The sequence below is a fragment of the Pogona vitticeps genome, chromosome 7 (genome assembly GCF_051106095.1).
Source record: "Pogona vitticeps strain Pit_001003342236 chromosome 7, PviZW2.1, whole genome shotgun sequence".
Lineage (NCBI taxonomy): Eukaryota > Metazoa > Chordata > Lepidosauria > Squamata > Agamidae > Pogona > Pogona vitticeps.
The window spans coordinates 22,159,141-22,181,958 of NC_135789.1; the positions used below are offsets into that span (position 1 = coordinate 22,159,141).

At 46.4% G+C, this 22,818-nt stretch overlaps 1 protein-coding gene across 2 annotated transcripts; it reads right to left on the bottom strand.

Annotated features, from left to right (window-relative positions):
* Positions 1 to 346: 346 nt before the first annotated feature.
* Positions 347 to 14,622, bottom strand: ORAI2 (ORAI calcium release-activated calcium modulator 2). 2 transcript variants are annotated; one of them, XM_078379382.1, is made up of 3 exons: positions 14,432 to 14,622; positions 5,015 to 5,255; positions 347 to 1,279 (listed from the first exon to the last, which is right to left on the bottom strand). In XM_078379382.1, exons 2-3 carry the CDS (start codon positions 5,240 to 5,242, stop codon positions 734 to 736), a joined length of 774 nt encoding a protein of 257 aa, XP_078235508.1. In that variant the 5' UTR covers positions 5,243 to 5,255; positions 14,432 to 14,622; the 3' UTR covers positions 347 to 733. The 2 variants fall into 2 exon arrangements, with proteins under 2 accessions (XP_078235508.1, XP_020660673.3); XM_020805014.3 differs by lacking the exon at positions 14,432 to 14,622 and adding an exon at positions 8,829 to 9,796.
* Positions 14,623 to 22,818: the final 8,196 nt, after the last annotated feature.

Here is a 22,818-nt window from a genome sequence, read left to right on the forward strand (position 1 = left end):
TTTGCAACCAATTAAAATAGTTATGCGAGGCACCACTGTATATTGATTTGTTCTGTCAAGTAGGCAAGCATGGGATTTTCTGATTCTCTGGACCACAACTTCCTTAATTCTTCATTCTGAGAGTTCTGACAAGATGAATACCTCAGTGTGGCTCACCAGAGAGAAAAGGCTTAAACAGGAAGGCTTTGAGGCCGAGCTAGGCCTAGCTCCACCCAAACTTCCTGTTCCTGCCCCAGTGCTAGCTGGGAGCTTCCTTTCTGAACAGGAAGCTAGGACAGAGCTAGGCCTATGCTAAGCCATGAAGCCTTTCTAGCTAGGCCTCTGCTCCCGGCAAGCCGCATTTAGGTTTTTAGGTGCGAGTCTGTCAGGTGAAACATGAAGAGTTATGGGACTTGTAGACCAAAAGAAACTATCCCAAAATCCCACACCTAAAAGTAGATGCCCATTAAAATTAATGGCAAAACCTTCCACCCCAGTCCAATCTATTCAAAAACTTGGGAATAGGAAGAATAAAGTTTATCTTCAAACGGCTGCATGGATGTAGCAAAAGGGCTCTGTTTTAACAACATGGCAGTGTTGTCCACAGTAACAAAGGACTAGAGACCCGACTGTCCAAGTTTTGACGCAAAGCCAGGAGTATAAGAATTAGTTGAGAACAAGAGGCCTCTTTCCTGTTCAGTGCTGTTTTGAGAATCCTCAGCTGTGCGCAGGGGTGCAACGAGACGCCCGTCCATCACACCACTTGTAATCCTCGGTCGTGCCCATCCAGCTGGACTTTCAGTTTGTGGAGTTCCTCAATCTCCCGGTTATGGCGCTCCGTTTTGTGTCGGACCAGAGAGCGGTAGAAATGGATGGTGAAGACGACGAAAATGATCCCCACGGGCACCATGATGATGGTGGAGATGAGGGCTGCCTGCCAGCCTGTATGCTGGCCGGTCGTCACGGGCCCCTTAGCCTCGTTCTTCTGGACGGCGTCCACCGGCAGGAATTTGATCCAACAGAGAAGAACCACCTCGGCGAGGAACAGCAGGATGCCCAGGACGGTGGAGAAGCCCCATGCCAGCTCGATGTATGGGTGCATGCGCTCGTGGGGCGACTCGCTGATGGAGTTCAGGTTGTGGATGTTACTCACAGCTTCCACGTTGGGCAGGATGCACGTGCTGATCAGGAGGGCGAAGAGGTGGACGGCCACTAAAATGGTGGTGCAGGCGCTGAAGGCGATGAGAAGGAAGGGCGGATACTGGTACTCCATCTCGAGCTGGACTTCGACCATCGCCACCTGTAAAGCAACGTCAAGCAAGAGGTCAGTGTCATCCCCCATCTGGCGTCCTGACTTTCAGTCCAAACCCAGAACCACTTTCTGAACGGGGCAAAATGGAGCCCAGAAATACATCCTGTTGTTATGTGTAGTCAAATCGCCTTTGACTTATGCCAGGGCGTCTTTCCCCTAATGCTCTCTGCTCAACCCACCAGATCTTTCCAGGCTAGGCTTCACCCTAAGGGAGGCTCCAATGTCTTCTGCAGAAGACAGAGCCTTCCTGGTGGTGACCCCAACCTTATGGAATATCAGCTCCCAGAGGACCTACAGCTGCTTCCCTCCCTGTTGTGGTTTTGAGGAGACAATTCAAAACATTCCTTTTCAGAGGAAACTTTCATTCCGACCCTGGTGGAGAGACCGTCCACCTCCTGCCCTGCCATCACTGGATAATGGCACCATCTGGTTTTTATGTTCTTAAGAGTTTTAAACCTTCTGCATATTTTTCATGTCATCTACGTCCAAACATGTTGCCGAACTTTTCAGAATAACTTTTCTGCACTAATGGGGTGGTATATAAATTAAAGAAATAAAATAAAGGAATGAAGGGTGACCCCATGAATGAGCAATCTTCAGCATGTCCCATTCTCAACAGCCCCCTTCAGCTCTTGCAAACTGGAACTTGTGGCTTCCATTAGGAAGTCAGTCTGTCTCATATTTGGACTTCTTTTCCTGCTGCATTTTACCTTTCCCAGCATAATGAACTTTTCCGGAGAATCCTGCCTTCTCGTGATGTGCCCAAAACAGGGCAACCTCACACCCACTGTAAAATGAAAGACATCGTCTACCCTCCTGAAAACTCTGAAGTGAGACCTGCCACTGCAGCCTAGATGAGCAACCACTCACATCCTGCTTACATCTAAACAGGGAATTCACGACAATGATTCGGCAATGGCTTCTGGCTCAGATGGCACTGACAAAAGGACCAGAGGAATTCACAGAAGATGTCAGTTAACAGATTCACTTAGGAACCCCAATGTCAGGCAGCGGATAAGTGAAACCACGGATGCTGGTCCCGCAGATATGGAAGCCCTACTGTACTGTTTTCTCCACATAGGGATTTTCCCCCCAAATAGCAAGTAGACCTGAGTAGAGAACGCATTTTTTCAACACAGCATTCCATACCTCCTCTGTTGCAACCTCCGACTGCATGAAGCCAAGTCAGCATCCTGTCTGAGCTGCGCATGCAGTCTAGAACATTCCCCAGAAATGTCTGTGTCGTACGGATGCTACAAAGGGGTCTGGCAGATAAACCAGCGCTGAACAGACTCCCTGAAAGGGGAAGGTCTGCACTCAAGCCTCCATGGCTATGTGGGATGGGAAAATCAAAAGACCACCCAGGGTCAGCCTTCGGAGGCCCAGAGGGTGTGATCATGGCATTTTCTAAGTTGGCTAATCATACAATGCGTACGTTAGCAGCCATCTGCTTACACACTGTCTCCTGGGAAAAGAAAGAGTAAACCCATCCTAGTTTATGTCAGCACCCACCAAGTAACTCTCAGCCCACCTCTCATTTCCACAGCTTAAGGCAAGGAAGTCTCTAAACTGCGGATTTTCTAACCAACACAGATTATGGGAGACAATCCCTCTTTGTCCAAAGAAAGATTGATATTTTGTGATCTTAGTGGCATCTCATAGAAAGCATCTTCCCCTGCCAGTTTTTCTTTTCACCACTTCCTGAAACGCCGAGGCGGGTCGTCTTGAAAGAGTCGACAAACTTCAGGCCGAAGCGATCGTGATCTATGCTTGGGCCACAAGACTCAGGAAAAGGGAAGGTCTGACCAATCTAAGTAACATATTTTAAAGAAAAAGGCCTCAAAACAATACTAGCCTCATCGCTGACCACCGAGTCCAAAGATGGACAAGTGTCATCTGGGATTCGCCATCCATTTCACCAGCATCTTCAGGTGCTATCTCTGACCAGTAGTCAAAGAAAAGAGTCTATGAATGGGGGTGGATTGGATTGGATCAATTATTTTTTTTAAAATAAAAATTGCACTGATTTAAATCAGGATTTATTTTTTAAATATGTTTTTAATTTTTTTAAAAAAAACAGTTTCTTGATTTAAATAGTCAAAAATTTCCAATTAAAAAATGAAATTATGGTTTATGAGTTATAAATCCACAGAACCAATTTGTGCTTTGTAGACCAGAAAGCTGTTGCATTGGACAAGTGTGCCACGGGACTGAGCTGTGCTTATTATGCTTGCGGTCAATGTCTGTACTGTGAAACACTATGTCTGGCCCCTCTCACTCCATCCTTGGTCCCGCCCTATGCGCCTTTGGCCCCTTCTACTGCTGGAATCCCATTCCAAAACCTGGAATTTAGCCAAGAAGTTCCCAGCCCCTCCTAAGGAGTACAGTGGTGCCTCGCATAGCGAGGTTAATCCGTTCCGGATTAACCTTCGCTATAGCGAAACATCGCTGAACGGATAAAAAAAAAACCCACTGGAACGCATTAAACATCGTTTAATGCGCTCCAAATGGGCCAAAAACTCACCGTTCAGCGATGCTTCCTATGGCCGGCAGCCATTTTCGCGCCCTCGTTAAGCGAGGGGAGGGCGCGAAAACACTGCGCGTGGCCATTTCGGGGCTTCCGGCGGCCATTTTGTCCGCCGAACAGCTGATCGTCGGGGCTTCGTTTTGCGAAGATCGGTAAGCGAAACGCTTGCCGATCTTCGCAAAGCGAGTTTCGCCCTATCTAAACAACGTTGAGCGATCGCATTAGTGATCCCAAAAAAGGGATCGCTATGCGATTTCGTCGTTGTACGGTGCGCTCGTTAAGCGAGGCACCACTGTATTGTTTTACCTATTATTTTAATGTTCATAAAGTGCTTTGAAATAGTTGCTCGTTGTGGGTTTTTCGGGCTCTTTGGTCGTGTTCTGAAGGTTGTTTTTCCTAACGTTTCGCCCATCTCTATGGCTGGCATCTTCAGAGGACTGAAGTAGCACTCTGTGCTCTGGTGCAGTTTGTTTGGGAGTTGAGTATTTATAGCTGTTGGATCAGCTTTTGTCCTTTTCAGGAGTTGGGTGATTATGATGATCAGTGTGTTTTTGTTGTGGGTGTATTGTTGTGATAAAGAGGAGAGATAGTGGGGAAAGGGGAAGGTCTACACTCAAGCAGACCTTATCACAACAATACTTAGACTTATCACAACAATACACCCACTTACCACTTATCACAACAATACTGGAGCTGCAGGCAGAGACAGACCCAGGGCCCGACTTGCCCGCTGGGCCGGGCAGAGAAGCAGAACAGGCAGGCTTCACTTCATTTTACATGTGCAGCTGTCCTGGGGAAAGGAGCAGCCCGCAGTCTTGTCCCCCCCAAAAAAAGAAAGAGAGAGAGAGAGAGAGAGAGAGAGAGAGAGTGCGGCTGATGCATGAATTAGCTTCTCCATACAGATAACAAATTTTAGGGCATTAATCGAATCACTGCCCCCCTTAGAGTAAACGCACTGAACCAATCTGATTCAAAGGAGCGCTGACTTAATAAATGGATTTAACAGGTCTACTCTAGTTCTAACAATCTGATTTAGCCTTCGCTTTTGTCCAGGTTTCAAGCCGATTCTGATCCTTGGCCTAAATCTCTGGATCTTAGAAACAAGCTACAGGTTGGCCTTCTTCTCCCCCCCCCCCCGAGAGAAACAGCGAATGAATTGCAAGAGATTTTGCACCCGTGGCACTATAAAACCATACCATGGCAAATCCGGAGAGCAGCGCCGACGTCCGGCTGGAAGCTTTCAATTTGGCTCGGCTGAGATACAGTTTCCGCCATGAAAGGGCCTGGACGGAATGATGGTTGGAGGTCACGAGTTCAAGATAACTGCGGCGGACCCAGTCCCGGTAGTCCATGCCCTTGGTGGCGGGCTCGGAGCGGCAGGCAGAGGCAGGAGGATTGGCCGGGACATTTAACTCAGTACTCATGACGAATGGCAATCTATAGAGAGGTGGATTTAAAACAAAAAAACATGTAAAATTATTATTTTTATGTAGAATGAATGATGCTGCAAGCTTTTGCCGGCAGGCCTGTCTCAAAAAATTAAGGAAAGGAGAGCTGAAGCAGGAATAAACATCAGCTGGCCAGACAGCTCAGTGCATTAGTTTTCTGGCAGCAAAACCATAGGTTGGGAGTTCGAATCTCCACGGTACCTCCAGGGAGAAGAGCCAGCCTGGGTGGCCTTGGGCAAAAGCTGCACAGGAGTCCCAGGGATCCCACCCCCTGGAAGAAGGGGATGGGAAACCACTTCTGAGTATTCTCTACCTGGAAAACCCTGAAAAATGTTGCCAACCAGAACTGATAGCACATCATCATCATCATCATTAGTGGTGGTGGTAGTAGTAGTAAACTTCTTAAAAGTGTGATAAAGAAAACGCAACACTGAAAAGACTTGAACATACATTGGGGAGCAGGAGAGAGGAAAAACTGGGGTACGATAGTCAGTCAACAGACTGTCAGAGGACATAACAAGGATGCAAAGGAGAATCATCATAAGCCCCGATCTCATGGCAGAGGAGAGTGAAGATGAGGGAGAAACCGCTTCTCTACCCACACCCACAGACCCAACTGTGCTGGTGGAAATGTCCACCCTATACATCTACCATAACCAACGTGTATGAAAAGAATGACAGACTCTGGCAACCTGGGTTCGAATCCCCGCTCAGCCATGGAAACTTAATAGGGGTGACGAGATGGAAACACACACACACACACACACACACACACACAAAACAAAAGCCTAGGTAGTATGGACGATAGGCTGTTACCCAAGCAACAAATCCACCCTCTCCACGTTGCTGAAATGGTCCAATGGAAAGGCAAGAGCCAATACAACTGATTCCAGTGATGTCGCAGGAGTTGGCAGAACAACACGAACTGCCTTCGGGACTCCAGCTCCGGATTTTGCCTCGAGGTATACCCAATATGGTATACCGATAGACTGATAAACAGACCGGGACACCGGAAACCTGAGTTCAAATCCCTGCTTGGCAACAGAAATTCCCTGGAAAGGGGAAGCTGCCGGTAAAGCTGCTTCTTAAAATGCTCTAACTCTGAACACACTCAAACAGAGTAAACCCACTGAGTTAATGGATGAGTCGGCAAAGTTTCTGTAAATCCCATTGATTCAATGAGTCTATACAACTTTGGGATGTCTACCAACCGGATTCAACCCACCAGCTCCAGAGCCCCTTTCCTGCCATTCTAGGCCTCAGGATTGGGCCCCTCGGCACCACCCTCTGAGATCTGCTATAGTTTCTCCTCCTTTTACAGCTAATCTGAAGGAGGGGGAGGGGGGGTCAAAACAAAAAGACATACTAGGAGAAAATGTTAAAAGCCCACAAAAATGCTTTCTCTCCTCCCACACTGGCCAATGCAAGCAGCCCACAAGGAGAAATGTGGTTAAAGCACAAAGAAAGAAAAATCACACACAGAGAAGAGTTGAGGAGGGATATGAGTGATTTAATTTGGGAAACAGAAAAGGCACAGGAACAGATCCCCCCCCCCACTGATTTATTAACTCCCTGTCAACTTAGCCTTCTAAGTGACACTCAAACAAAAACTAAAAGTATTATCATCATTGTCATATGCCATCATGCCAAGTCTGACTTACGTTGCCCCTTTTGAAGGTTTTCCAGATAGCGAATACTCAGAAGTGGTTCACCATTCCCTGACCGAAGGCCACCCAATCTGGCTGTTTTCCCGGGACACACAGTGCGAGAATCGAACTCCCAACTTCTGGTTTCCGCATGCAGAGATCTAAACCATTGAGCTCGCCAGCCAGCAAAAAACGTAACAGGGCAACGAATGACGGGAATCCAGCTGAATATTTAGGCCAGTGTAACACAGTCAGTGTAGCTTTCAGGGGCAAGTGAAAAATTCAGCATCAGTTTTTGCACTCATACACACAGTGTTGCACAACTGGGGAGCAACAGGAAATGCCTTGGCCCCTGTCTTAACTTGTGGCAATTTGCCACTGAAATGTCTATCAATGGATCTGTGCCACTAGGTGTAATTAATGGGATTCTAGACCGTATAAATAATGTCTCTCTGTGTGTATTTTAAACACCAGTATCAATGGAAACTTACAAATGACCTATCAGGTTAAAAATAAAACAATACAATATTGTCACAGTAAAGAGGGAAGTTCTAGCCACACTTAAAATTAGGTAGCAAATATTTTAAAAAGTTCCACATCGTAAGAGGCAGCACGAGAGAGAATGTCTCTCTAAACACAATTTTCAGGAGACAAAATTTTGTAAACAAGGCAGCAGTAGAGGAAAGTGGTAAGACAGCCAGTGTTCAATCACTTAACTTGTTGGGAAAACAGAAAAGTATTGTTGCCAAGGGGGAAAAAATGATTCGTTTGAAATGTGGTGCTGGAGGAGAGCTTTGCAAACACCCTGGATTATCGGGAAAACAAACAAGCGGGTCCTAGAGCAAATCAAGTCTGAATTATCTCTGGAGGTCACAATATTGAGGCTGAGGCTGTCCTACTTTGGGCACCTCACGAGAAGGCAGGATTCCCTGGAAAAGACCATAATGCTGGGAAAAGTCGAAGGCAGCAGGAAAAGAGGAAGGCCATATACGAGGTGGACTGACTCCTTAAAGGAAGCCACAGACTTGAGTTTGCAAGAGCTGAGCAGGGCTGTTGAGGATGATGGGACATTTAGCAGATCGCTCATTCATAGGGTCACCATGAGTCAGAGGCAACAACAAAAAGAAACAGAAGGCAAACGTGATGATTTAGAGGAAATGCAATGAATTTTGGATCCAGTAATTACTAATTTATTATTATTATTGATAATAATAATAATCTTAGAACTTCAGAGTTAGAAAGGACCCCGTGGGATCATCCAGTCCAGCCCCAGTCAGGAGGCTCTGGGGGGGAATCAAACTCCCAACCTCTGGTTCCGCATCTCCAGAGACGTCAACCCTTGAGCCATACAGCAGTAACACAATTTGTAATAACACTCAAACACCCTCATAACTTAGGAGCTGGGGGCCCACAGGGACGCCTGATGGAAAGAAGGATGCAGCCGTACCCGCAGGGCTGAAGGGCCCCCAGCCCTAATGGAAACACCTTGGTTGCCATTAAGAATGGGAGCCATCGCCCACCAAGCCACTATTATTCCCAGTGAGCCCGGTTAATATCATCTCTCTCAGATTCCAAAACAGGCAAGGTTCAACCTCCCCTGGAGATTCAAATTGAAATGTTGACATGACCAATCAGGCAAAAAATCTACCATACTGCTCCTGGACATGGAGGCTCCATTTAGCGGTCACAGGCAAAAAAAACACCACACTTAAAAATAAATAAATAAATTTGATTTCCGCCTCCCTTTTCGCAGGCCAGAAGTCTCTGTCTTATCCTGACGCTTTGACCTTTCTCCGTCCCAATTGCTCTTGGGGCCCCCAGGAATTAAAAAAAGAGCGAGAAAGAAAACCAGATGCTTTTTCCAGCCACATTCCCTTCCCTCCCCGATTCCCAAACACACTCTTTCTAACCCGTACCTCCTCTTCCTTTGATTGCTCTTTAACCATGCTCCGCTTCCATCATCTTCTCTCATCCCAAGGGGGCTACAGAGAGGGCAGAGGCACAGAGGGGCCCATGATGGATGGGGCTCTTGGAGTAAATGATTCTGAAGACAGAACGTGGGGGTGGAAGGATCCATGAAAGGGAAGGATTCCATGAAATTCCCTGTTTCTCTGAGCAGACTCTCCCAGCCTCTCCCTACTTATCATTCTACTTCAAGGTTGGAGGGAAACACACACACACATACACACACACACACAATCCCACGTCGCTTAGCAATTCAGTAGTCAGGCACAAAACCTTTGATTCCCTCCCAACACACACTTGTCTTCTTTGGCCTATTCTCCACTGTGTGAGGCCAAGTCTTTTAAAATTCAATGCTCGCTTCTAAAGACACGAATATTCGTCCCAGATATTCAAGAGTGGCAGAAACGGAGAGAGTCTCCCTGCATTTGCCATAGGTCCTGATCAAAAGGAGGCCAAGAGGTAGAGAGAGACAGAGAGGTAGAGCGAGAGAGAGCGAGAGCGTTGGCACGGCCCAGTCGGTGTGGGATCCTCGAGGCAATATCCAGCTTACACACCAGGAAATGTATGGGAAGAAGGCCCTCGTTTTACGAACCGTGATTCCTGCAGGAAAATAGAGGCCCGGGGTTGGAAGAAAAACCAGGACCGCCATGCGGGCAACCCAGGTTAGCTGATGCCAGCCACGTCCAGACCCTCTCCCACTCCTGGCAAAACCGTGGCATAATTTGGAGCTGGGTGGGAAGGAGTTGAGCCTGGTGGAACCCACAAGACCCACACAAAACCTTTAAAGCCAGCCCATTTTGAGCGGCCGAAGCTTTGGTCGGTGTAAGCGTCCAATGGGACCGTCCACCCACATCTCCGGAGGGAGGGTCACGTGAGCAAAAGCCCATGGAAGAGGCCAGATCCTAAAGCCGCCCCGTGGGGTTCCCACGATCTTACCACGACAGCCTACGTGCATTCGATACCACGATAGAGCACATGTGCCGTTTTCCCTCCATAATGGAGAAAGCTTTTGTGTGCGCTTCTTCCATCAAGCCCATTTGTTCGATATTTACTTTCCAAAACAGGAAGGCACAAAGTGGCTTCTTCAAATGAAATATCACCACCCACTTTCCTCCGAGCAGACCCACTGAAGTCAATCACAATTAACTACCATGGGTCTATCCGAAGTGTACAGATATCCAGTGTGGTGCGTGGATAGAGGGACAGGCTAGGACCAAGGAGACCTGGGTTCGAATCCCCACTCAGTCATGGAAAGTTCACTGGGGGTGTGGAACTAGTAAATCCACTCCTTAACTATCTCACTTATCTTGAAAGCTTGATTACTGATTGATTGGTTGATTGACTGACTGAATCTGTATACCACCCAATTAGTGCATGGCACTATTCAGGGCTGTTAACAATCAAATCTATACAAGTAATACAGTACAACAAAACAAAAACACAGTGAAAAATAAATCACATTTTAAAAAAAACATAAAGCTAGTGAATCGCCAATTAGGGTCCCTCCAAGTCAGTTCCGACTTGACAGCACGGAACAGCCACAACTCTAAACGTGACAAAGTCCGGATCCAACCCTGATGAAAACAGCTGCTAAAATATCTTATACGTATTATATTAACATAGAAGAGAACCTGAAAAACAGGTCCAAGGTTGGTTTTTCCAGTGTACAATAAGGCACTGGTTCTTAACCTTGGGTTACTCAGGAGTTTTGGACTGCAACTCCCAGAAGCCTTCACCACCAACTGTGCGGGCTGGGGTTTCTGGGAGTTGCAGTTCAAAAACATCCGAGTAACAAAGGTTAAGAACCACTGCAATAAGGTATGGGTCTCAGGCGGCAGAAAGTGGAGGGGGGGGCAACACAACCAGAGTAAGCTCTGCCTGCCCACGGCCATGCCACGCCTAAGCCATAAGCACCTTGCCCCTTTTACAACACCTGGGATCCCACCGTGGGCAGCAGCGTGGCTGTCCAGGGACTACACAGCCCATGTGTCAACCACACCTCCCACGTCAGTCGGTTCCTGGCCACCATCGGCACTCTGCTGAGGGGGCTGCCAAGCAGAGCCCTTTCCTCACTGGCAGAAGCACCACAGTTGCCACACTGTATGAGAGAGATAGGAAGCTGCCGGATCCTGAATCAGAAGCTCTTGACTCCATCTCTTTCCTACACTGGTTGTCAGCATCTCTTTAGAGTTGTCGGCAGAAGTCTGTGCCGGTTCCACACTGGGCATAGAACCTGGGACCTCAGACGGCTTACATGTGCGCTTTCCCCCAGAGTTACAGGCCCCGGTGACTGTGAGCAGGCAGGCCACCGGAAATCCAGAGCAGGCTACAGAAGGAGGCCAAGCCGGGTTGTCCCTCCAAGCTTCATAAGACTTAGCAAACTTTTGCAAACCTTTACTCCAGACTTGGCAAAAATCGTGCAGGATGCAGGCAATGCCAGCAGCGTGGGTTGCATCGCCAGTGGTGGGCCTGTGGTTTGGGGCAGGCCACACAGCTGGGCCCAACTGCAGGCAAACCAGAGTGCTGGATAGCTCAGCAGTTTAGGTGTCCAGCTGTGGAGCCAGAGGTCAGGAGTTTGATTCCACCACCACCACCACCACCCCCGGGCCTTCCTTGACAAGGGCTGGACTGGATGATCCCAAAAGGTCCCGTCCCAACTCTGCCGTTCTAAGGTTGTTATTATCACAGCCAGAAACCTCTCTAATGATTTTTTTAAAGGATCAGGTGCTCCTTTGGGTCTAGAATGAAGTCCCGACAGTGGCAGGGGCAGAGATCAGTTTTCCTAAGTGGATCCCCACCTTCGCAAGAGCCAGAGACCCAGGAAACGTCCTCCGAAGAAGCTGCTCTTTGCCAGAGGTAAGCGAGAGGAGGCGCATGGCTCCCGGCAGCCCTCCTCCTACCTCCACCAACAAGTTCTACCAGATCTTTGCCCGAGGGCACAGTGGCACCCAACAGCTGTCACCATCATCCTCTCTGTGGACTGGTCTCAGACAACAGGAAGCCTGGCAAGCTGACAGCTCTGCCTCCCCATGCAACCCCAAGGGTTTCTTTCAACGGCACAAGTCCTGCTGTGCAACGGCTACACCCAGACCTGGAGAAAACCGGACCCCTGGCAAAGGCCGTGGATCGTTGTTGTTTTTTTTTAAATGTTTATTTGACCCACACCATCTCCAAAGTGTTATGAAATAAATATGCAATATTTTGCATGGGAACTACATGGACTACCCACCCACTCAGTCAACTGGGTGGCCTACATCTCAAAATCATTATTCCCGAATAATCAGTTGTGAGCAGATCCTCAAATGCTGGTCTCTTCTGTTAAGCATTTCCCATAAACATGCTACTGAGCAGAGCCTTCACCTTTGACTATCAAGTGAAGCATTCCTGTGTGGTCCATCTTTGCCCACATTTTCTCCCCCCCCCCACACCCCCACAACGCTTTTTGTCATCTGTATTTCAAAATAGCTGGCTCATGGGATGAGATGCTATCGCGCCCAAAAATCCTATAAGCAGCACAGGCTAAAAATACTGTTCTTTTCGCAATGATCCGATGATCAACCTAGCCAAAAGTCTAAATAAAGAGTTCCAGTGACACACAAGTCAAAATGTGTACTTAACTACATGAGCCCTTGTGTGGGGGAGTAAACTAGTGTGAAAAGCTTATTTATGCATCTAAGATATTTTTAACCCACCTCAAGAAGGACCCAAAGTGGCTTACATCATTAAAAGACAGTATTTGAAGCTAAAAATAATAAGTATATAAATACAGTGGTGCCTCGCAAGACGAAAGTAATTCGTTCCGCGAGTAGCACTGTCTTGCGAAATTTTTGTCTTGCGAAAAGCAGTTTCCCATAGGAATGCAATGCATTCTATGGAAACCTCGCAATACGAAAATAATCATTCGTCTTGCGGGGCATCGGTCTTGCGAAAAACATCCATCTTGCGAAGCACAGCCATAGAAGAAGCCATCTTGCGAGGCAGCACAGCGATTGCAAAAACCATTCATCTTACAGGTTTTTCGCCCCGCGAGGCATTCGTCTTGTGAGGCATGACTGTACTAAAAAATTGAACAAATACCCCACTAACAAATGGTTAACAAAAGCAACACAAAAACTCATTCAAAGCAGTAAGGCACAACAATTCGTTTAAAAACCCCACTCAGGTAGCCAGTCACTGAGGGAAAGCTTGCCTGAAGAGAGAGGTCTTTGCCTGCTTGCGGAAGGACAGCAAAGATGGGGCCCGGCTGGCCTCCAGTGGCAGGGAGTTCCAGAGTCTCTGGGAGCAGCGATAGAGAAGGTCCTCTCCCATGTCCCCACCAGGCATGCCTGTAAAGGTGGAGGGATCGAGAGAAAGGTCTCCCCTGATGATCTTAATGCCCGGGTGGACTCACAAAGGGGGATGATGGGGTCCTTGAGGCAGTTTGAACCCAAGCCGTAAAAGAGAGAAAGAGAGAGAGAAAGAGAAAGAAGGCACAGTGCATGGGGAATAGAACGGATGCCTTTCTCATACAGATAAACCTAGAGATATTCACTATATTCACTAGCATTCATATAAATCAATGGACCCATTCTGATATATAGACCCAAACAGAGTTAGACCCACTGAATGAAAGCAACTGGTTAACTGAATCCCTTGAATCAATCCCTTGATTTGGTGGGATTTCCTCTGTGAACAAGAAAATTCGAAGGGTAGCTGGCTGCCTCCCTCCCTCCCTCCCTCCCAGCACCTTACCCACAAAGACTCCCCCCCCCCGTCATCCAAAGTCCAAACCTGACCTGCAATCATGAATGATTCGGCTTTCTTTCGAAGGCCTTGGAAAAGTTTGCAGACCGATCCATACACTGGGACAGCATTTGATCATTTTCGTTCGAAAACGTCGGCCTGATTTGTTCCCCGGGCTTCTCAAAGTATTGCCGGCAAACTCCAGAAATCCATATAAATTAAACCGATGTTTCGTGGGATGCAATGCAACACAACCCTAAGCTACTGCTTTCCCAGGCAGACACAGGGATAACACAACCCTTCTTAAAACACACACACACACACACACACACACACACACACACTTACTTGAATGTCACAGGTCATCACAGCCAGGGCATTTTTCACAACTCTTACTGGGCAGATTTCATTTTATTTCTCACCCAACCCATATTCCTACATGAGCTCAAGACCACTTAATGGGAGTCATTTTTCTGCGCCCCCCCCGGCGTTTCTTTTCACAACAGCCCTGCAGGAGAGCTGGCCCGGCTCAAACTCATTCTGTGAGATCTGAGGGTGGCCAAAGACTCTCCCCCGCCCCCGGTGGCTTGTCATTTCGTGGTACAGGGGAACTGTTGGGAACTGAGAGAAACACATGGAATACAAGCCCCCCCCCCGAACCTCTCCACCTCTCGTTTCTCCCGGCCAGTCATCTCTGCAAAATGAAACCACATTTTGAACTGGCTGACCGGTTTTCCCAGAAAAGAAAACCAGACAGGACAGTTTATTAGTATTTAAACTCTGCCTTGGTTTAAAAAAAAAAAACCACAAGATGACGAAAGCAAATCCTTACCCGTTGTCAAGAGGGTGGGCTTTGCTTTAAATCCCGTCCCTGTTGCTCAATCCCAGTGGTGGCTTCAGTGGGCGTTGCCGGGGTCGGATCCAGCTACCAGTTGGTGTCAGCTGGAGCCCCGGGAAGAGGGGAAGCGCCCGGAGAGTTCAGGTAGCTGCCAATGCCGAGCTTGATCTGGTTTGTCATCTCTGCTGCAAAAAAAATAAATGGTAGGGGAGAAAAGCTTTAGATCTGGGGGAACGGGTGTTCACGACCCTGGCGTGAGCTGGTCCCCCCTCTTCCTTCTCCTCTGCTGATTCATTTCTCTGGCGAGATCCTCGGACTCCCAGATGTGCACAGAAAGGGGAGGGAGGAAAGCAAAAAATGCAGCTCCAGGAACTCGCTGGCACTCTGGAATCTTCTCTCCGTACAGCACCTTCCCTGAAATACCCGAGCCCCAACAAATCGGAAACTCTTAACGCCACCCCCTCCAAGCCGGACACCTCGGGGCTCCCATCCCACCGACAACGGCTGGCCGGCTTCTCTCGCAACCGAGATTCCCTCGCTCTTCCTCCGAACCGTTCCTGACTCCACCCACCCATCAAACAATCTCGGCCTTGCCTTTCAAAACAGGAGACCTGATCCCTGGTCTCTTGAAACAGGAACCTCTCCGGAAGGCAAGGGGCTCCTCCATTCCATTCCCTCCTTCTGCCCAGTTTGCACCTGGGGGCCGCTTATAAACATAGGAGACCAAGGGAGCTGTTCGCATATTAAAAGCCTGCAGAATGAGGCAGGAGGAAACCGACAGGTCTCTGTCCCCAAAGAGCCTCCAGTTTTACAGTAGAAAAAAAACAACCTCCATAAGTGGGCAACACCTTTATTAATAATGATAGTCATGTGCTATTGGCTGAAATCTGACTTATGGTGAACTTTTTCAGGGTTTTCCAGGTAGAGAGGACTCAGAAGTGGTTGACCCTTCCCTTCCTTCCAGGGGGGCCCTGGGAGGACTGTGCCGCTGGCCCAAAGCCACCCGGGCTGGCTCTTTTCTCGGGAAGCCCAGTGGGGGAATCAAACTCTCAACCTCTGGTTCCACAGCCAGAAACCTAACTCCTTAAGTTGTCCAACCAACTCATACCCTTATTAGGACCAACTAAAATGGCAGAAAATGTATAAGCATCCAGGTTTCCCAGAATTCTTCATCAAGACAGTTGGTATTTAAAAAAAAAAACAGACAGGGAATCTTACATATCCATGGATCTCCATAGAATTCCATCCTCATTCCGACAGGCCCTATTCGGCGGAATCTAACACCCAAATACCTGCCCGAAACCTATTCAGTCTGAAATCTCCCCCGGGGACTTAGTTTTATAGCAGCCTACAGAGTAGCCAAACTCTCCTGCTTTTTCTTGGTTTCCGTTGAGCTCGTGGGGAAAAACCCCGCTATCTTCGTTTTCTTACAGTGCAATCCTACACAGGTTTACACAGAGGTCAGACCCCACGGCGCTGGGAAGGAACGATGGTCCAGCAGTGCATCACGCACACCAAAGGTGCCCTCAGAACTGACAATATTCAGATCTAATATAAAGCTGTATCTTCCACTGTTTTATCAAGGCCTATTTCCCAGCGGACAGAATGGCTTCAGAAGAGCCAGGGGGAATAGACTGTCTAAAAAATTTATATGTACAGCTTTCTAGATCTCCCTCATTAACTCCAGTGCTAATGTAGTGTTTGCTATTATCCACTGTTTTCAGTATCCATGGGGGACTTGGAATCAATCCCCAGCAGACACGGGGGCCCTACTGTACCCCATTTTATAAATTGCTTTTGTACCCAAAAAGACAAGAAAACGTTATCTGAAAACACATTTCTTCCCTCAATACATTAGTTCCCGAGTAAGATACACCACAACGCAGCCTAAGAATGGAGCCCGTGTGGTGTTAACAGATGGCCTGTTGGACCGTAGCCAAGGAGATCCGAGTTCCAATCCTGTTTTGGCAACAAGTCATGGGTGGGGTGACAAAGGTAAATTATACCTTCCTGAACATCTCGTTTATAGACCTCAAAATCACCACAAGGGCCACCCTAAGTCAAAGCAACCGACGTCCCATAACTACACAGGTAAAGCACATCACAGACCTGAACAACAATCACATAAATATTACTTCCTTACCATTTTTGGCCCACAGCTCCAAGAACTGCCCCGGCAGCACCATGCTTGGGGGATTCTGGGACTTGTGGTTTTTTACTACTATACTATCTCTGAGGGGAGACAGGATAGCACTCTTCAAAGACTTGAAAAGTAGTCTTACAGAGGAGGGGCAGGATCTGTTCTCAATCATCTCAGAGTGCAAGACACGTCATAATGGGCTCAAGCTACAGGAAGCCAGATTTAGGCTGAATATCAGGAAAAACTTTTTAACTGTTAGGGAACCCATGACTTCGGGAGGTGGTGGGCACTCCAACACCTCAGGAGGTGGTGAGGCCTTCAACAGAAAACTGGACACCCTGTCAGGTCTGCTTTCATCGAATTCCTGCATTGAGGTGGGGGTTGGACTGGATGGCCTTTGAGACCCCTTCCAACTCCCATGATGCTAGCATCCTCTTTGCAAGCTTAGCCCCTTTTCTTAGCCCTGCTTTCCTTCCCCCACCCCTTTTTTCCCTTCTTCTTCGGTGGCTTCCCCTTTGAAAGGTAAAGCCGTAAGTTCCTTGAGCCACAGAACCATTTTCCTGTGTTCTGTGAAACGGCAGGAAGAGAAGAAGAAAACCAAGCAGAGAGAGAGACACACACAGCCCATCCAGCACAGAACACATAACACACGCCAGGGTGTGTCTGTATATTCACTACACAGTGAAATCTGGAAAACGTATGATCTCAGATCGCCGGAGACCCTGCTCCCAAAGGAAGCGACAAGACAGTGTCTGGGCGCTCTATTGGCTGAACTGCATCAGGCTGTTTTGATTAATAAATAATTTTATTTTTATTACAGACTAAAATTCCACCTCTTCCTGCACACCAGAGTTAAATGCCTTCCTTCCTTCCTTCCTTCCTTCCTTCCTTCCTTCCTTCCTTCCTTCCATGCGTTATCAGCTCCTTCCTTCTACTGGACAGAAGACATCACCGTGTTCTCTATTAGGTCTGAACACCTCCTCCGTTAAGGGGAGACCCAAGACCCCCTGCCCTGTAGGAAGGACCCTGCTAATGGATCACCTACCTTTTGATATTTGTGATTTTACTACTGTATTTTTAGAATTTACTGGTAAAGCCATCTTGGAAGGAAGCCTTTTCAAAAAAGGTAGGATGTATATGTAAATGAGTATAAATGTTACCTGCTCAGAGGTACATCAGATTGAGTCGAAAGGGGCTTCTCGCTTCCTGGTGAATGGCTGTGCAGGATTGGAACAGAGCTTCCAGCTGCCTACAACTCTATTTCTATATTTATTGTTTTATAGATAGATATATGTATCAGCACTACACATAAAAGTACACGTTTTCACATATATTCACACGTGCATACTATGTTTTCCCGAAATTAAGACCTAACCTGAAAATACTGTAAGCCCTAGTATGAATTTTCAGGATGCTCATAATATAAGCCCTACCCCAAAAATACCGTAAGCCCTAGTTAAGTGAAACCCCGCCCTCCACCCTTGTGCAGCAAGCAGAGGACGGTATGACGGTAAAATAAAACATCCCCTGAAAATAAGCCCTAATGCTTTTTTTGGAGCAAAAATTAATATCAGACCCTGTTCTTATTTTTGGGAAAACATGGTACATACACACCCATACATGCACAAACATACACACATAAGAGTATATCAAAAAGCCTATTTTTTAGATTATTTATTTATTTTAATGTCCCCAGATATAAACAGTAACTGATGGTCATTATAAACTATAATGATTGTGGACAAGTTCATAGGTGGCTTCTCCCCATCATCAGGCCACTCTCCCAGGCAGTTACCCCAAAGCCTGTATCATTAACAGGAGAAAGATCTTTTGAGATTTCCTGTGTGTGTTTGTGTGTGTGGCTGAAGAGAGAAAGAGAGAGATCCGTAGGAGAACAATAACCTAACAAAGCAAGGATAAAGGCAAAGTAGCACAGAAAAACATTCCAGCCTCTGCCTCCTCCAGTTATTCTGAAGCAAGCGAAAGCTGTAATATATGTATATTTCAGTGGTTTTGAAGAAAGCAGAAACCAGAACATCTTGCTAGATAATTCCACCCCTCCCTTGCTTCTATTATTATTTATTTGATTTTTATACTGCCCATCTCACCAAGGGTCACTCTGCCCGGTTCACAAACAAGAACAAAAAAGTGGATCATCATCCAAGGGCATTGAATGAAGTAACTGAACTAAATAACAAGCATTTAAAAAAAAAATGAAAAACCAGCAGCAATTAAATAAAAGGCTGATGATCCATATACAGTATTACTCCATTCAGTGTATGCTGGAACTGATCCGCCCCTTCCCTCCCGGGATTGCACAACAGACTTATCCAAAAGGCTGTCGGATACTTGGGGGAAAAAATCATCTACCTACCTATCTAAATTCCCAGAACCAACCACATTAATACTGTATAGTTTTAGAAGAGCTAAGCCCTGTTAGTCTGTGCAAGCAATATACCGTAGGTAAAAACATAACAATAATAAATGAACAAATAAAAAAGACAAAAAGCTAGTAGCACTTTAAAGACTGCTATATTTTAATGTGAGCTTTCGTGGATTAAATCCACTTCCTCAGACAGAATCAGAGGGAAATAATCTGGAAAATATTTATATACGGCATCTAAATACAGACGGTGGTTGGTTGGTAAGAAAGAAAGTCAATGGGTATTTAAGAGTACAGTGATATCTATATGTATATCAACATCAATTCTTATTTTATTTTTAAACTTCTAGACTGCCCATCTGACCAATGGTCACCCTGGGCCCCACATCGGGCAAAGAGCAACAACAACAAAACACCGACAAACATGCCATTCAAATTAAACAACTGAATTTAAATACTGTATACAGCATCTGGATCTATACCCATAGATACGCGACTCACATATTCAGCGCTTTCAAACAACGATGCAAATGAAATGTAAACTAAAGAGGCAATAGAATAAAATAAAGGTGCAATAGAATAAAATAAAATAAAGGAGCAGTAGAATAAAATAAATGAAGGTGCAATAAAATTAAATGCAATAAAGCAAAGGTGCAATTAAATTAAATTAAAAAAATTTTAAAGACTCTATCCTCCCTTCTCGGCTTCCTCCTCCTCCTCCTCCTCCTCCTCCCGCGGGGCTCCTGCTTACCTCCCGAGGCAAGGGGGGGGGAGCCGCCGACCGGCCGCCGCTTCCGCCTCCAGCCCGGTCCCGGGGAGACTCACCACGGTAGATGTTGCTGCTGCGGCTGGTCCCGCCTCCGCTGCCAAGGCAACGCCGGGAGGCCGCGTCGCGTGACCTGCGAGCCCCGCCCCGCGCGCAGGGCTCTCGCGGCCCGTGGCTCCGCCCCCGCCCCGCGCGTTCCAAACGGAGGCAGCGCCAGGTTCTGTGGCGGGAAAGTAACGTCTTGGGCTTCGGGGGCGTTACATTTGGGGGGGGGGATCTTGCTTTCTCTCCCTTCCGCTTCCTTCTTTCCAGGAGGATAAAAGCCAAGGGTTGGGGTTTATTCGGTTTTTGAAATCCGATTGGTTTAAAAATCGTCAAAAACCCCTTTTTTCAGACTTGAAAAAATTTGAACCGTGATTTAAATCAGTTGAACCACGATTTAAATCAATTTGCTTTCAATCCAATAGTCAAAAATATCCGATTTTTAAAATTAAAAATTATATTCATTTGCTTTCAATTCTCCAAAAACTTTTTTAAAATTTAAAAAGTGATTTAAATCACCATTTAAATCCATTTGATTTCAGCCTCTCTCTCTCAGCAGGACTGCTAACATCACCAGAGTCTGCAGACTTAATCCCACCTCTTGTTTCTCCTTTAACAATAGCCTGTTACTGCCGTCTTCTAATTAATTAGAAGAAACCCGCCTTGGGTCGTTTTAAGGAGAAAGACAGGATAAAGATATTTTATTTTTATGCTAGGGCATTGAGGGCAGATGGTGAGCCAGCCAGAGCAGCAGCAGAAGAGACAAGCATGAGAGATAAAATGAAAAGCAATAGGGACAGAGGGAGAATGAATGGGAGATGGATACAGCCACTAAAGGACTCGCAGCCTGTAGCTTACAAGACTTTACAGTATTAATAACATTTTTTTTTGGAAGTCATTCATAGATTCAGTGTAAATCTGAAGGGATTTGAGGGCATGTAACAACTAATCTTAATATTGGCAGCGCTGCGAAAGTTAATCCATTAAATCTGAATACCCAGTTGTGCAATGCTTTTTATTATTAGGTCGTACTACAAATGCGTAAAAATAGTACACAATCTTTTGAGCTCTGTAGGGGTTTTCTTCACACACACTTCCCAGTGTTCTACTGTTTAGCCACATTAAGGGCGTGCAGAGCTTGAAAGCTTGCAAAACACAGGACACCCTGGCAATAGCCCACCCCACCGTGTAATCATCACGTGCCATCCAGTCAATTCTGACTTACCGCTGCCCTTCCCAGGGTTTTCCACCTAGAGAATACTCAGAACTGCTTTTTTTAATAATAATAATAATAATAATAATAATAATTTATTGTCATTGTAAGTATATACACATACAACGAAATTCACAGACACCCAGAGACCAGACACATGCACACACATAAAATTCCCAAACACTCCCCACCCACTAAAAGTCCCCCACTAAAAATACAAACATCTACACCGCAGGCCAAGTTACACAGTCCAACTAATTATTCACTACTGGTGGTCTTTAAGCTCATTATTAATTGCAATTATAGCTCTGGGATAAAAACTATTGAGAAAACGTGTGGTCCGAGTCTTAATTGTTCTATATCTTCTGCCAGATGGTAACAGTTCAAAAAAGTTATAAGCAGGATGGGAAGAGTCTCTCAGGATGCTATGTGATTTCCTTAGACAGCGGGATGTGAAGATGTCATCCAGGGTTGGTAGCTGGAGCCCGATGATATTCTGGGCAATTTTAATGGTTCTCTGTAGAGCTTTTTTGTCCGCTACAGAGCTACTCCCAAACCATGCCAGAATGCCATAGGTTAGGACACTCTCAATGGTGCTACGATAGTATGACAGAAGCAAATGCTGAGATAAATTTAACTTGCCGAGCATTCTCAGGAAATACAGCCTCTTCTGTGCCTTCTTCATTAGCATGTTGGCATTTATAGTCCATGAGAGGTCCTCTGAGATGTAAGTACCCAGAAATTTAAAACTACCAACTCTCTCCACTTCCTCACCGTTTATGTACAGTGGTAAATGTACATATCTCTTCCTCCTAAAATCAATTATGAGTTCTTTAGTTTTTTTGATGTTAAGTGTGAGATGATTTTCTTTACACCAAAGTATCAACCTTTGTACTTCCTTTCTATAAGCAGACTCATTGTTCTTATTTATGAGCCCCACCACTGTCGTATCATCCGCAAATTTAATAATTGCATTGGTGTTATACAGTGGGGTGCAATCATGTGTGTACAGGGAATAGAGGAAGGGACTTAGCACGCAGCCCTGGGGAGCTCCTGTACTCCCTTCCTCTAGGGGGCGCCCTGGGACTGTGAAGCTTGCCCATGGCTACAGCATGCAAGCTCTTCCCCTAGGAGGCACCGTGGGGGAATCGAACTCCCAACCTCTGACTTCGCAGCTAGAGACCTAAACCACTGCCCTCTCCAACCCTCCCTATATCTTCCAAGTTTCCCTATGAGCATTTTTTTCCTACAAAGACCTTCTTCCAGAAGAGATACGGTCTTTAATTCTACAGCTAGGTTAGAAGAACCGCTTAGATCCTTGATATCATTTTAACAGCTAACTGCATTTTCTAAAATTTTAACATCTTGATTCCCCTCTGGCAGTTTCACTTGTTCTCACTGTAATTTTTCCCAGGTTGGGAAAAGACAAGACTGTCTGTGCTCTACGATTTGTAGGCCATCCCGAACGGTTTCTTTTCACATTTATTTTTTCTATGCGCAGAAATCGTATCAAAGTACCAGGAAAGAAGAGGTTAATGGAATACACACCCAGTGGAGTTAACCAAGAATATTCACACAGAGACTATTATTCTGATAAAAGGAGCCACATCTAGAGGCCATCTACTTTAGACTCCTGTTTCCAGCAATACTCAAGCGGGCGTGCTTAGAACTTGAGAAACAGGCCATGTGTCCACTACAATCTATCCGTCCTACCTGCTGATATTGAGTGGTACACCGCTTCTGAATACGGAGGTTTCACTTATCTCTCACACCTTCTACTCTTTGGCAGAGAAGCGGATGGAGGAGAAGACTAAAGGATGGAAAGACAGTGCACAAC

Coding starts and splice junctions, on each gene's coding strand:
- ORAI2 (XM_020805014.3), bottom strand. CDS start 9,007: ATGGAATCCTTCCCTTTCATGGATCCTTCCACCCCCACGTTCTGTCTT. Junction 5,256..8,828: donor AGCAATCAAAGGAAGAGGAG/GTACGGGTTAGA, acceptor ACCTCTCTATAG/ATTGCCATTCGTCATGAGTA. Junction 1,280..5,014: donor TGCTCTCCGGATTTGCCATG/GTATGGTTTTAT, acceptor GTTGCTTTACAG/GTGGCGATGGTCGAAGTCCA.